This window comes from Piliocolobus tephrosceles, chromosome 8 (genome assembly GCF_002776525.5).
Source record: "Piliocolobus tephrosceles isolate RC106 chromosome 8, ASM277652v3, whole genome shotgun sequence".
NCBI lineage: Eukaryota > Metazoa > Chordata > Mammalia > Primates > Cercopithecidae > Piliocolobus > Piliocolobus tephrosceles.
In genome coordinates this window covers 25,298,486-25,311,191 of record NC_045441.1, presented here as the reverse complement: position 1 = coordinate 25,311,191, position 12,706 = coordinate 25,298,486, and the positions used below count along the sequence as shown (strand labels likewise).

Sequence of the window (12,706 nt, the reverse complement as noted above, 5' to 3'; positions counted from 1 at the left end):
GGAGATTCATTCTCACCATTTTTCTTCTGTTTTAATGACCCAGTTTCATGAAATAGTTTTAGGAAGATTGAACTTGAATAGCTCAATACTGTGTCATTAATAACAATCAGCTGCAGTTATAATTGCTCCCTGGATCAAGCCCACTCACCTGATATCTGGTGGCAGGCAGGTATAGAGCAGGGGCAACGAGCAACACCAGGCTGCATGGTCATTGAATAGAATGCCGTGTGGCCAGAAATCTGAACATCCGAAGAGAGGCCATGGATTGGGATGGGGATGTCTCTAGAAACCAAACCGTGATGACAGCAGACACCGGAGTCCTGCTGCCCCACCTGAGGAGCCATCCTTGCAATCAGGGTTCCTATTGCACATAAGAGTAAGAGCTCATGTGCTTTGTTTTGTTTTTTCGAGTGCTCTCCATATCTAGGAAATAGTTAATGATATTGATTCTATTTTACAAATAAGAAAACTGAGGCACAAAAAGATTAAATGATTTGTGTAAGGTCACCTGACAAGGAGACAGCAGAACTGGTATTCAAACCCAGAGAGTCTAATTTCAGAACCTAGAGCTACGTTGAAAGAATTCCCATAACTTTTCCTTCCCACTATGCTGCCCTCAGTCCAATTGCTTGCCTTGAAAATGCTGTCACATCCTTTAGGTTTCACCTTAAGATCACTTCTTCCACTATATAGGGTTGGAAATGTTTTTTTCCTCTCTAGATGCACAACCCTCTTACAGCATTTTCCACCTAGGACTATAGTTATCTTTTGACGCATTAATTTCCTCACCCATGTCAAGCTCCTAAAGTGCAGGAACTGTAGGACTGTATCTTGTACTCATCTCTGGTATCTAATATGATTCCCAGCACATAGCAGAGACTCCCAAAATGCCTGTGGAATGAAGGAATGAATGAATGAACATTTCAACATACAGCTAGATTTTTCTAAAGATACATAAGGTATCAAGTTCAGATGCAATTTTACAGAAATAATTTGTAGTAAAAGTCAACAATGTCTTATCCAAAACCTTGGAGTTGTCAGGCACATTAGCTCATGCCTGTAATCTCAGTATTTTGGGAGACCAGAATGGGACGATCACTTAAGGTCAGGAGCTAAAGACCAGCCTGGGCAATAGAGCAAGACTCCATCTCTATAAAAACAAACACAAAAACGAACAAACAAAAAGCCTTGGAGCCAGATATGATTTGAAATTCAGATTTTTTATATTCTAGTAAAGTAATAAATAGTGCATATACCATAACCCACCTGCTATCCCCGGCACCTCTTGATCAATCAGATTTATATTTCAGAGTGAAATATATGATTTTTCACACTAAGTATAACAAAGTTGACAAATTGCCCTATATCAGTTCAGGTCAAGTTTTGCTACCAAATGAAGTTGTTGCTAAGTGGAAAATAATTTTGATTAGTGGGCTGTGAAGAAGGGATTGTGGAGATTATACAAGTTGCAATTTATGCTACTTTAAGTACCCAGTCTACCTACTCATGTCTAGAATGCATGGCTTTGGTCAGTCACTTGGAGCCTTTAAAGTAAGCAGACAAAGGTTAAGAAATCAGCTTTCCAATCCTAAAGACCACTCTGTTCATTCTTTCAAGGACAAACTCTCAGCCCCAAGATAACAAAGGTGGGAGGGGATAGCTTTGGCGCACGCCCAAAGGGGACCTTTCCTCCAGCTCTTTTTTTTCTTAGGCTGAAAATATGGCTGTTTGGGTCTATGCCATTTCTGTCTGTTTCTCTCTCTCTGTCTCTGTTGATCTGTCTTTGTCTCTTGCTCTTGCTCTCTTTCTTTATCTTCCTTTTCTCAACTAGAAAAATAAACGTTGTCCAAGAGGCCAAATACATACATGGGGAAAACTGCCTAGTCTCACAGAAAATGTGACCTTCAAAGCCTTTTCCAAAACTTTTCTTAACAGTCACAACTGATGTTGGATGACTGCATGTCATTTGGTCCAAGCTTTATCCGCATTTCTTGACGGATAATTAAAGTGAAAGGAAACCATTCGTAGCTCAGAGTAGACAAGGGATGGGGTGGATCTAGAAACCCTGGAGCATCAGAGCAGGAAGGATCCCAAGAATGATCTTGCCCTAGCTCCTCTCCTGCATGGGGGAAAGCAGCGTCACAGCCTCTTGAGCCCACTCGGGAAGCTTCATTCCCCTCCGCTCCCACCATGGGAAAATCAAGGTGTGGGTGATCATGGGGGTGGAATTTGGCTACAGCCCACACCTGAATTGCTCCTGGATAAGCTTCCACCTTCCCCAGGGCTGGTTCTCACTCACTCTGTAAGTGTGGATGTGTGGAGTCAGCAAGTAGAACCTTTCTTGTTTTGTTTTGTTTTGTTTTGTTTTGTTTTGTTTTGTTTTGGAGACGGAGTCTCGCTCTGTCGCCCAGGCTGGAGTGCAGTGGCCGGATCTCAGCTCACTGCAAGCTCCGCCTCCCGGTTTACGCCATTCTCCTGCCTCAGCCTCCTCAGTAGCTGGGACTACAGGCGCCCGCCACCTCGCCCGGCTAGTTTTTTGTATCTTTTAGTAGAGACGAGGTTTCACTGTGTTAGCCAGGATGGTCTCCATCTCCTGACCTCATGATCCGCCTGTCTCGGCCTCCCAAAGTGCTGGGATTACAGGCTTGAGCCACCACGCCCGGCCAGCAAGTAGAACCTTTTTAATTTCCTGTGGGTGGCGCTCTCTCTGGCCCTGTTCAACCCACCCCACCCCACCCCAAATGGAAGGGGAAGGTGAATTTCCTCTTTTGGACAGCAGGGGCTCATAATCACAGCTGCAAGCACTTTGTCAGAACCAATACCAGGGGCTTTTCATGTGGTTTCCCTTAATCCTCCCAATAAACCCTGGGAGGGAGCTGGCAGGAATCACATTTTACAGATTTAAAAATGAGGCTCAGGGAGGTTAAATAAACTTCTGAGAATTGCAGAGCTGGTGAGAAAGTGGTGGATGGAGCAGTGACTCCAACTGACTCTGGAGTCTTTACTGAACCACCATGCTCAACTCAGTATCCGGCAAGAGCACTTGAATTCAAAAGGATAATTCTTCTCAGGGACACTAAGAGGGAGCCTGCTGCCTTGTCCTTTCAGGGATCCAGCCTCCCCTGTCCCCCAGGGCAGGGATGTAGGAAGGACTAGTGATGTGACATCAGCTTGCAGCTCCCTCTTCTTTGGGTCCACCAAGTGGCTATCCACTCCCCACACTCCCTACTTTTCCAGAGTACCCTAACCAGCACTCACTCATCCCAGGGCCCTCCTCTCAGTGGTCCAGTCAGGAAACAGAGCTGTGCAAGGAGGATTTAATATAAGCTACCAGTTTAAAAAAGTGCTAAAGAGGCTGAAACAGTAAAAAGGGGAAGGCTAGGCCACCCAGCTATGAGGACTGCAGGAGGCAGCCAGTATCCCTAGGCGGACAGAAGCAGCAAAAGGGAAGAGCTGGTGTTCTCAGGCTTGGGAGACCACTTGCTGTGGGGTTGCTGGGGGTAAAACAAGAGACCACATGGGCCAGTCCTGGAGCCATGGATGAGGGGTCACCCATAGGTGCTGGGACCCTCGGGAGAGCCCACTGTGGCTAGAGCTGGAGTCACTGAAGGGAACATCCAGACAGAGAAAGTTAGGGAAAACAACTTCTCTCCTCCTCCTGCTCTCTCTTCCACCAGTGCCAGCTCCAGTTCCCAAGGGAACCTGGTAAGTATATTTTGCAAAATTCCCAGCCCCAAGTGTATAGAGTAGAATACAGGCTATAGAACCATAGAGGCTAATATAAGCAGCACAGTGCCTTTCAGTGTTTGACAAAAGAGGCCTGCAAGCTGATCTTCTGTGCCATCCCAGAGTTCATAAGACAGGCTCCAGGCTGCCAGTTAGGCTCTGCATGGTCTCGGGTTGCATTTATTTGCCTTGAGGTTCTCAGAACTGTTGAGATGCTGTTTATTCAAAAGACCATTTAGTGATTCCTATAAAAGGTTGTGTTACTCACTGTAAATTCTCAGCTCCAAAGAAAGCCTCATCTTGTCATTAATGGTGGAGCGTGTCCAGGTTCTTGGCATCTTGAACAAATTGGACGAAGCGCACAAAGCAAGGAAGGAATGAAGGGAGTTATTGAAAATGAAAGTTCTCTCCACGGTGTAGAAGTAGGCCTGAGAATAGGGGTTCAAAGACCCGGTTACAGAGTTTTTGTGAGTTTCAATATCCTCTACTTGGGGTACGCCCTATGTCAATGAAGAGGATGAAGTCAAGTTACAAAGTCATTTACGGCTTTGCCCTATGGAGAGGCTATTTCCTATTATAAGTGAAGTGTGAACCGGACTTATGTTTCCTGCCTCCAGACCCTATTTTCCTGCCTCATTGCCATATGACTATATCATTCTGCTACTCTGTAAGTGATTTTCTAAACCCAAGGCAGTGTTTGACATTTAGAAGCTGGGAAAAGCCTGGTAGTGAGGATTCCACAGGGGAAATCCTCCCTCATGGGATGTCCATGACTTTGGCATCAATTTATTTAGTCATCACATCAGGGTCCTTGGTTTCCAAGACTCATGAATGGGAGTGAAAGTTGCCAGCTAATACCAGCGAAATGGTCAAGACTCTCAGGATAAGTGATTGAAAGGAGTAAAATTTTAAGAAAAGATTTCTATAACAGAACGTGTAAAATGGCAAAAATTCAATTTGTAGTGCTGAGTTCATTCATTGACTGAACTCAAAGTGCAGTCTCGTATTTCCTGGGAATCTCAACATCAATACCCCTTGCCCTTTAAAATTTCATTTCAATTATTTCACTTCCTCTTATAGGCCAAGTTAATATCAGAGAGAAAACAGTTCTGTTGGGTAAAGAGCAGAGATTGGCAAAGTTTCGCTGACTCTGTCTGATACCGCACAGACTCTTAATTTTCTGTTTAGAATGCCCCTCTGTGGCATAAACTCAACACAGCTGTATCAGAAAATGTCTCTCTATTTGTTTTCATCAACATTACTTTTTTTCTTAGCTCACCAATTGTTTTGTTTTCTTTTTCCTAGAGCTATAGAACAGTCTGTGCCATTCAAAGATGTAGATTCAGACAAATACAGCGTTTTCCCGGTAAGTATTCTTAGGAATAACCAGATGTTCACTAACATCATATTGCTTCCTACAAATTTATTTCCCTTAGTAAGACAGGACTGAATTTCATTTGAAAGCATTATTAATTTGATGAACAACACATCATTTCACAATTTCTTTTCTTTTTTGAGACCAAGTCTCACTCTGTCCCCCAGACTGGAGTGCAGTGGCATGTTCTCTGCCCACTACAACCTCTGCCTCCTGGTTTCAAGTGCTTCTCGTGCCTCCAGAGTAGCTGGGATTACAAGCGCACACTACCACACCTCGGCAATTTTTGTATTTTTAGTAAAGTCAGAGTTTCATCAGGTTGGCCAGGCTGGTCTCAAACTCCTGACTTCAAGTGATCCATCCACCTCAGCCTCCCAAAGTGCTGGGATTACAGGCATGAGTCACTGTACCCAACCCATTTCACATATTTTAAGGATTTTGTAGCATTGTAATGATACACAAGGCATTGAAGTAAATCTTAGGCCCAGACTGGTTTTGTTTCCATTTCCAGCTGGAATTCTCCATGGGGGCTATAGTTGCCTTGGAAGGTTTTGTGAATTATTTTGGAACTTCTTAAATCTACTTTAACTTACTTTTTAACGTGTGTGTGTGTGTGTGTCTGTGTGTGTGTGTGCATTTGATTCAGAACAGTTAAAATGGCAGGGTATTCTCTGTGAAAACCAACAAGCAAGTAACATGTCACAAAGTCCCAAAAGTTTGGGAAATCTCAGATATTCTACTTGGGAAGGGAGGAAATAAAAATATTATCTGGCATTATTATAACTCTTGATTCAAATCATTGAGGTCAAATATTTAAACCTGCATCATTAACCATTTGGGTAGAGACTTTTAAATTATACAATGACATTAATCATTTGGCCAAATAAGCCAATTGTTTTACAGCCTGAGAGGACTGATGGTTAATAGAGGGTTTTTGGGAAGTTGGAAGGGTCTGCTGTTTCTGGAGGTGCTTGTAGACACACATACATGAGCAAACACATATACACAGAAACACAAGTGTATACATGCACACACATCTACAATATGAATACACATAAACACACACATGCATATACACGTGCCTCCATACACATACATTCACATTCACACAATGCACCCCCACACATGCATATACAAGCAAACACTTAATGTCACACACACACACATACACTGACATACGCACACACGTGCACACACCCTACCACCTGTTATTGGCCCTGGTGTTATATTACGTGTCACTTCACACAGCCTGTTTTATCATATTAATCTTAATTTTCTTAGTGCTCTTTAGTGATCCTAGGTTGAATTTGAATTAAAAACTGAGGATGTCAATGCCATTCAGACAGCTCTGATTGACCTTCCTCATGGATAACATCAAAGCTAGCTGAACCCCTCCTGTGTGTGCTCTTCAATTTCAGACCCTGCGGGGCTATCACTGGCGGGGGAGAGACTGTAATGACAGCGACCAGTCGGTGTACCCAGGTAGAAGGTAACTATTTCTGCTGGTTGCTGATTTTTGAAATTATCTTCAGAAAAGGAAGCAGGAGGCACATTTCCTTCCCCCAGCCTAGGGAATTCCCACTTACAGAGAGAAGAGATTTTCGTGTTCTGATTGAAGTAAAGCTCAGTGAAAAAAGAACGGCATTCATTCGTTCATTTGTCCAAGAAATGCTTATCAGAGACCTACAATTTGCCAAGTACTTTGCATCATGCTGGGTGGTAAACAAAACAGAAATATGCCTCCTCTTCTGGAGCTTACAGTCAAGTGGGAAAAACAATCAAGTAAATGGATTATCTTATTGTAGACACTTATCCAGCCTTCTGTATCAGTTCTCCATGCAGAATTGGGCCCAGAAATAGTGACCTCTCCCTCCAGGAGTAAGGAGGAGCCTCTAATGAATGGAAAACATGTCATACATTAGCCCTGGGCTGAGGTTCAATTGCATCTCTGGTATCAAAAAACAGATATGCTAGCCCTCGCCTTTGTTGTGACTATAGTGTCAAAGCATTGAATAAACCAGTTATTTGGGCATTTAGGGGCACAATGGGATGCAGATTTGTTCATTATTTTCATCGGCACCATTCCACAACAATGCAGTCCATGAATGTAGTCAATGATGAAAAAGACAGGATTTGGTCCAGAGCTTCCGGCAAATACCCAAACCAAGGTTAAAGCAAGGAAGCTGAATGGAGGCTTCTGATGTCACAACACACAATGGGATGTGACACTCTTCCATGAAGAATGCTGTTGCCTCGCCATGGCACTTCATTCATTCATTCATGAAACTGACATCCACTGAGAGACAAGCATATGTCAAAGACCAATGTTAATGTTTTTTTCTTAGGCCAGACAACTGGGATGTCCATCAGGATTCAAACTGTAATGGCATTTGGGTAAGCAACTAAATTCAGCTTGAACCCCATTCTCCTTTGTTCCTGCCTCCCACAAAGTTCATCACATATTTGCTTTAGTTAGATCCAGGGAAGACTATGACAGCCTAAAGCAACTCTTTTCCTGCTGCTTAGAAGAGGGGTATAGAATCCTGATGATGCATGAAGAGTGTCAACGATGTTGTGAGAGTTGAGTCTTTCTCAGTCATGGCCCCTTTAAGCCTTGCTTAAGGTCACCCACATCTAATCCCTTTATACTGTTTTGAACAGTGTGAAATTAAATGAAGAGTGGTGTTAACAAAGTTTTACAGCAACCCACACAGCTGTTGGAGCAAACCACATGCTGTCCTTATTTTGTTGCAGCCATTTTTTCTGTTTCATAAGCCTACCCAGGCAGAGCAGAAATTACTCAGTATTTACCCTACCACTCACACCTTGAGGCATTTAATGCTGGTGTCCTAGTTTCCTATGAATAATGGATTTGCAGCTCCCAGAGGAAGAAAAGAGGGAAGCCAAACTAAAACAGCAACAGCCTCAAGTTTGTGCGGTGTTAAGCTTACAAGATTTGAGGGTTCCTTATGAAAAAAAGAATATCTACTTAAAAATACAAAATCAAATAGGAAAATGAGTAATTTTTAAAACAATCACAGAAATCTTAACAAATTCCTGGAGTCTCAGAAATTCAGTTCCCTTTCTTTTGAGATCTCATTTCTGACTTACCAGAAGTGTTTACATGGAAACATGTCCTGATTGCAGCCTGGCCTCCCCTCTCCACCTAGAATACGCTAATGCTCCCAGTTACTCCCAGCACTCACATGGGCAAGGGCTGTGATGGGTCCTGAAGCTTAAGATTTCCTAACTTCAAGATATTATGTTGGTGCAAAAGTAATTGCAGTTTTTGTAATTAATGGCAAAACTTGCAATTATTTTCACACCTACCTAAATAAATTGTCTAAATTGCCTCTAAATAGTTGTTTCATTTATCTGCTTCAATGAAGAGGAAAAAGTTTCTGTAAATATTTTCCTCTCTGGGACACTCATAGTCCAGGTTTGCACTAATAGTCACCTACTGTGTGCTTTCCAGTCCCATTGCCCCAGCCCACACCACCCACCCTATCCCGTAGTCACTCTGCCTCTTCATGGAGAAGAAGACATCTCCCCTAGAGCATAAGGTAACAAGATCTCCAAGTCAGCTCTTGCTCTGAAAAACCCAGGTTTAGTTGTCATGTTGGAGGACAAAGGGGACTAACCAATGTGTGACACCCTGTCTTCGTTCCATGGTCCCACCCAGGTCTCAGATATGGTGTGCCACGCATATAAGGAGGAAGGCCAAATGAGATACTGTACTAGATCAATGGAAATCCACCATGAGCTCAGGGAGGCAAGATGCAGAGCTCCTCATCAGTGATGGGAGAAGGACATATCACCTTCATACCTATCCCTTTCCACAGAGGAAACACCACTCACAGAACCACAACATCATAAACTCAGATGGAGTCTTACAACCATGAAATCCAACCTTGCCCAGACTATGTCCTGGGGACCCCAGAGTTGAGTGTGATGTTAATAGGTTCTTTCATGTTTTTTAATGGGCATGGGGAGCTCCCAAGACTGGAGAGTGAGCACGGTCTTGTTAACACATTTCTGATCAGCAAGTGCTTTCATTTTGGAATACTATGAATAATCCTTCCAAGGACTAGCAGCTCCACAAATGGGTAGCTTTACCTTTAGGTTTTAGGATATGCCAACTGTGCCAATTCAGTCCTATTCACAGGCCGAGTGTTACTTCCAGGTTTCTTAATCTGGGCACTATTGATGTTTGGGTTGGATAATTCTTTGTTGTTGGAGCTGTCTTGCAAACTGTAGGATATTTAGCAGTATCCCTGACCCCTATCCACTAGATGCCAGTAGCAGCCCCAGCGAAAAATGTCTCCAGACATTGCCAATGTCCTCACGGGGTAAAGGAATGTGCAAAATGGATCCCTTGAGAACTGCTTCTTTAGAAGCATCAATCTTAGGTACTGAAGATGTCAGGACACTTAGACCTCCAGCCAGACCCTGTGTCCCAGTCACTCAGTGGGCCCTCTATACTCTGAGAGGTGAGACCCCTGGTCCAGGCGCCTCTCCCAGAACCCTGCCCGGCATCTCCTTGAATGAAATGGTACAGTGTCTGGCTCTCTCTTTACTCCCACCCTCAGTTCCTCCCAAACATGATTCACTCACACAGGGCGTTGCTATGTTGAATTAGGGGCTTAAGAGACTTGAAAGGGTTTTGTCTACTCATTTGCCTCTGTGCTTTTAAAGCCATTTAGGAGAGCTTAATATATGTATCTCATAAATTTAAAACCAAGCTGCTAATCACATCATTTCTCTTTTAAAGGGTATTGATCCAAAAGATGGCATTCCATATGAGAAGAAATTCTGTGAAGGTAAGAATTGCGGATATCAGTGTGGTTATAACAATAGAGTATTCTTTTCTAGTCTGAGTCAAACTGAAGTGAGCAGACCACCTAAGTCAGAACGTGCTCGATGCTAGGATTTACTCTATGCTGACCAACTTACATTTTTTTCATGACAGATCACAAAAAATAAAGTATCTAAAACGTTCAGAAAAGTAGGAAAGCGGTCAGAATCTTAAAAAAGCAAAACAATTTGTTTAATTGACGCTTTTACTTGAGGATTAGGTTGCAAAATGGATAAAAGAGCAATGGAAATCCAGCACTTTTCCAAATAAGAAAATAAGCAGCAGTCATAACTGACATTTTTAATCTTTTGCATTTCCCATTAATTGCACTACAAGGTCAGACACCCAGACGTCTACTGATGGGATGAGTCTCTTTGTCCACTAGGCTAAAGATGCATATCTGAATGTCTGAATGACTTGAGAGAGACTGCCAGGCTATAACCTATGAGGGCTTCCCAAAAATAGCTGGGCAAAAGATTTGTGCTCTAAGTGCCCAGATGGCACAAACATCTGGGCCACCAGTTCCACTGGGGAAACCTCACCACCCCATACATGCCTGAAAATATGCTCCTGGTGATGCCAACACTTAATGGTAACATCACTGTTTTACGTTTAGGCAATGCTTCTCTCCCAACTTTCACAATCACCTCATTCATTCATTCACTCACTCATTCATTCAACAGGTATTCTCTGAACAACGATTCCAATTCTAACCAAGGGCTATACTTGGCTCTGAGTTTTCTTGGACAAAAAGTGTATAGTCTTTGCCTTCTATCAACTTAAAGCCCAATTGTCTTTAAGCCCTCAGAGGGCAGGAAGAGGAATAGAAAATATAAAGGCTCATTATGTATTTATGCAGTTTAGGAATATTTGTTGGATGAGTAAAGAATGAATGAACAACTAAACCAATGAATGAAATACATGCAGATCTAGGTGAAACCCTGGTGCAAAGCCTCTTAGATTCCCTACACCCCACTCTCCCTGTGCCCTCCACAATATCCTGGGCCTCCTCAGTCCCCATTTGTGTGGTCAGATAGTGGTTTCCATGAAGCCCCGGCTGGGGAGTCACTGCAGTGAGGTTAGGCCATCCTCTTGCGTGACTTGAGGAGTTTGGAAGTGGAAAAAGGAGGCACTTCTCTCTGCCTCTGGGAGGCATCAACTGAGTCAGGATTTTTTTTTTTTTTTTTTTTTTTTTTGAGACGGAGTCTCGCTCTGTCGCCCAGGCTGGAGTGCAGTGGCCGGATCTCAGCTCACTGCAAGCTCCGCCTCCCGGGTTTACGCCGTTCTCCTGCCTCAGCCTCCCGAGTAGCTGGGACTACAGGCACCCGCCACCTTGCCCGGCTAGATTTTTGTATTTTTTAGTAGAGACGAGGTTTCACCGTGTTAGCCAGGATGGTCTTGATCTCCTGACCTCGTGATCCGCGCGTCTCGACCTCCCAAAGTGCTGGGATTACAGGCTTGAGCCACCGCGCCCAGCCTGAGTCAGGATTTTAAGGAATTTAGAAGAATGAGTTCACAGGTGAATGATTCACGTGGTTGGGCCTCAGAGTCAGATGAAGGGATTCTGAACCTCCAAACAAACAGGGCTGCACGCAGACCTTTCTATCTCCGTTTCTCCATTAATCAGCCAGTATCATCTATCCAGGGTTTTCGCCTGTATGAATTAAGGGCATGATATCCACGAAAAATCAAAATTTCTCCATAAGATCATTAACCCTTAAAGTGAATTGTAATGGACATCAGTGTGTTTTCAAGAAAGCAATTTCCAGAACCAAAATTTAGGGCCTATTTCTGGTTTCAGATAAAGCTTTGATTCATTTATTCATCCATCATTCACTCAAGATGTTGTACAGCAGTTTATTTTATGCTAAGCTGGGAAACACACCTGCATCTCTACATCTTAGCTAGCAGCTCCAATGGCCTGGAAATCTCATTCGGCTCCAAAATGCTATGCCCCTCACTCTCAAACATGCGAAAAGTAGTAATGCACTACTGTTAAAACGCTCGGTGCCTGGAATACACACAAGGGTATCTGCTCTCATAACTACCCAGTCTGGAGGCTTCAAACTACTTGAGTGCATAAATAATGTGAATAAATTGTGCTGTTTAGGTTCACAGCCCAGGGGAATCATTTTGCTGGGAGACTCAGCTGGGGCTCATTTTCACATCTCTCCTGAATGGATCACAGCGTCGCAGATGTCTTTGGTAAGTAATTTTGGCAGTAATCATTCCAGATGTGCTGGCCTTTGTTTTTGTTTCCCCTTGCTCTCTCTAAATGTGATGCCAACTCCACACAGGTGCAAATTTCCCTCTTTAGCAAAATCTGGCATGAAAGGCATATCCACAGTCATTTCAGTCCTAGACAAACGGCAAAAGATTCCTTCTACTCACTTCCCCAGCCTCAGCCCAGCTGCTGCCAGGAACCCTGAAGGCAGTAGTGCAGAGTCAAGAAGGTGGAGAATACACAGAAAGGACAAAACCCACCGGGCTGGCTTCCCTGTGGAGGTCAGGATGAGGCATTCTGGGGCCTGTCCAGCTTGTTTTTCTTCTGAGCAAGCAAGAAGCTCTGGGCAGAGCAGGCTGCTCGGCTCCTGATAGCCTCTGCTGTGCTCCATGGAAAGCATCAGGGGACAGACAAGCCCACCATCCATTCCCAAAGAGTGATGAGACTGTCTGGGAAGGTTTTTTAATTAAAGAAGAAGAAGAAGAAGAAGAAGAAGAAGAAGAAGAAGAAGAAGAAGAAGAAGAAG

General features: G+C 43.6%; 1 protein-coding gene across 7 annotated transcripts in view; it reads left to right on the top strand.

Annotated features, from left to right (window-relative positions):
* The window catches only part of AOAH (acyloxyacyl hydrolase), a 220,240-nt gene that overhangs the window by 98,038 nt on the left and 109,496 nt on the right, over window positions 1-12,706 (top strand). For all 7 annotated transcript variants that reach the window (XM_026447149.1, XM_026447152.1, XM_026447156.1 and 4 more), the window contains exons 7-11: window positions 5,032-5,092; window positions 6,520-6,590; window positions 7,447-7,495; window positions 9,873-9,921; window positions 12,067-12,161. In XM_026447149.1, the coding sequence (XP_026302934.1) occupies window positions 5,032-5,092; window positions 6,520-6,590; window positions 7,447-7,495; window positions 9,873-9,921; window positions 12,067-12,161 (325 nt within the window). The remainder of the gene's footprint in view (window positions 1-5,031; window positions 5,093-6,519; window positions 6,591-7,446; window positions 7,496-9,872; window positions 9,922-12,066; window positions 12,162-12,706) is intronic.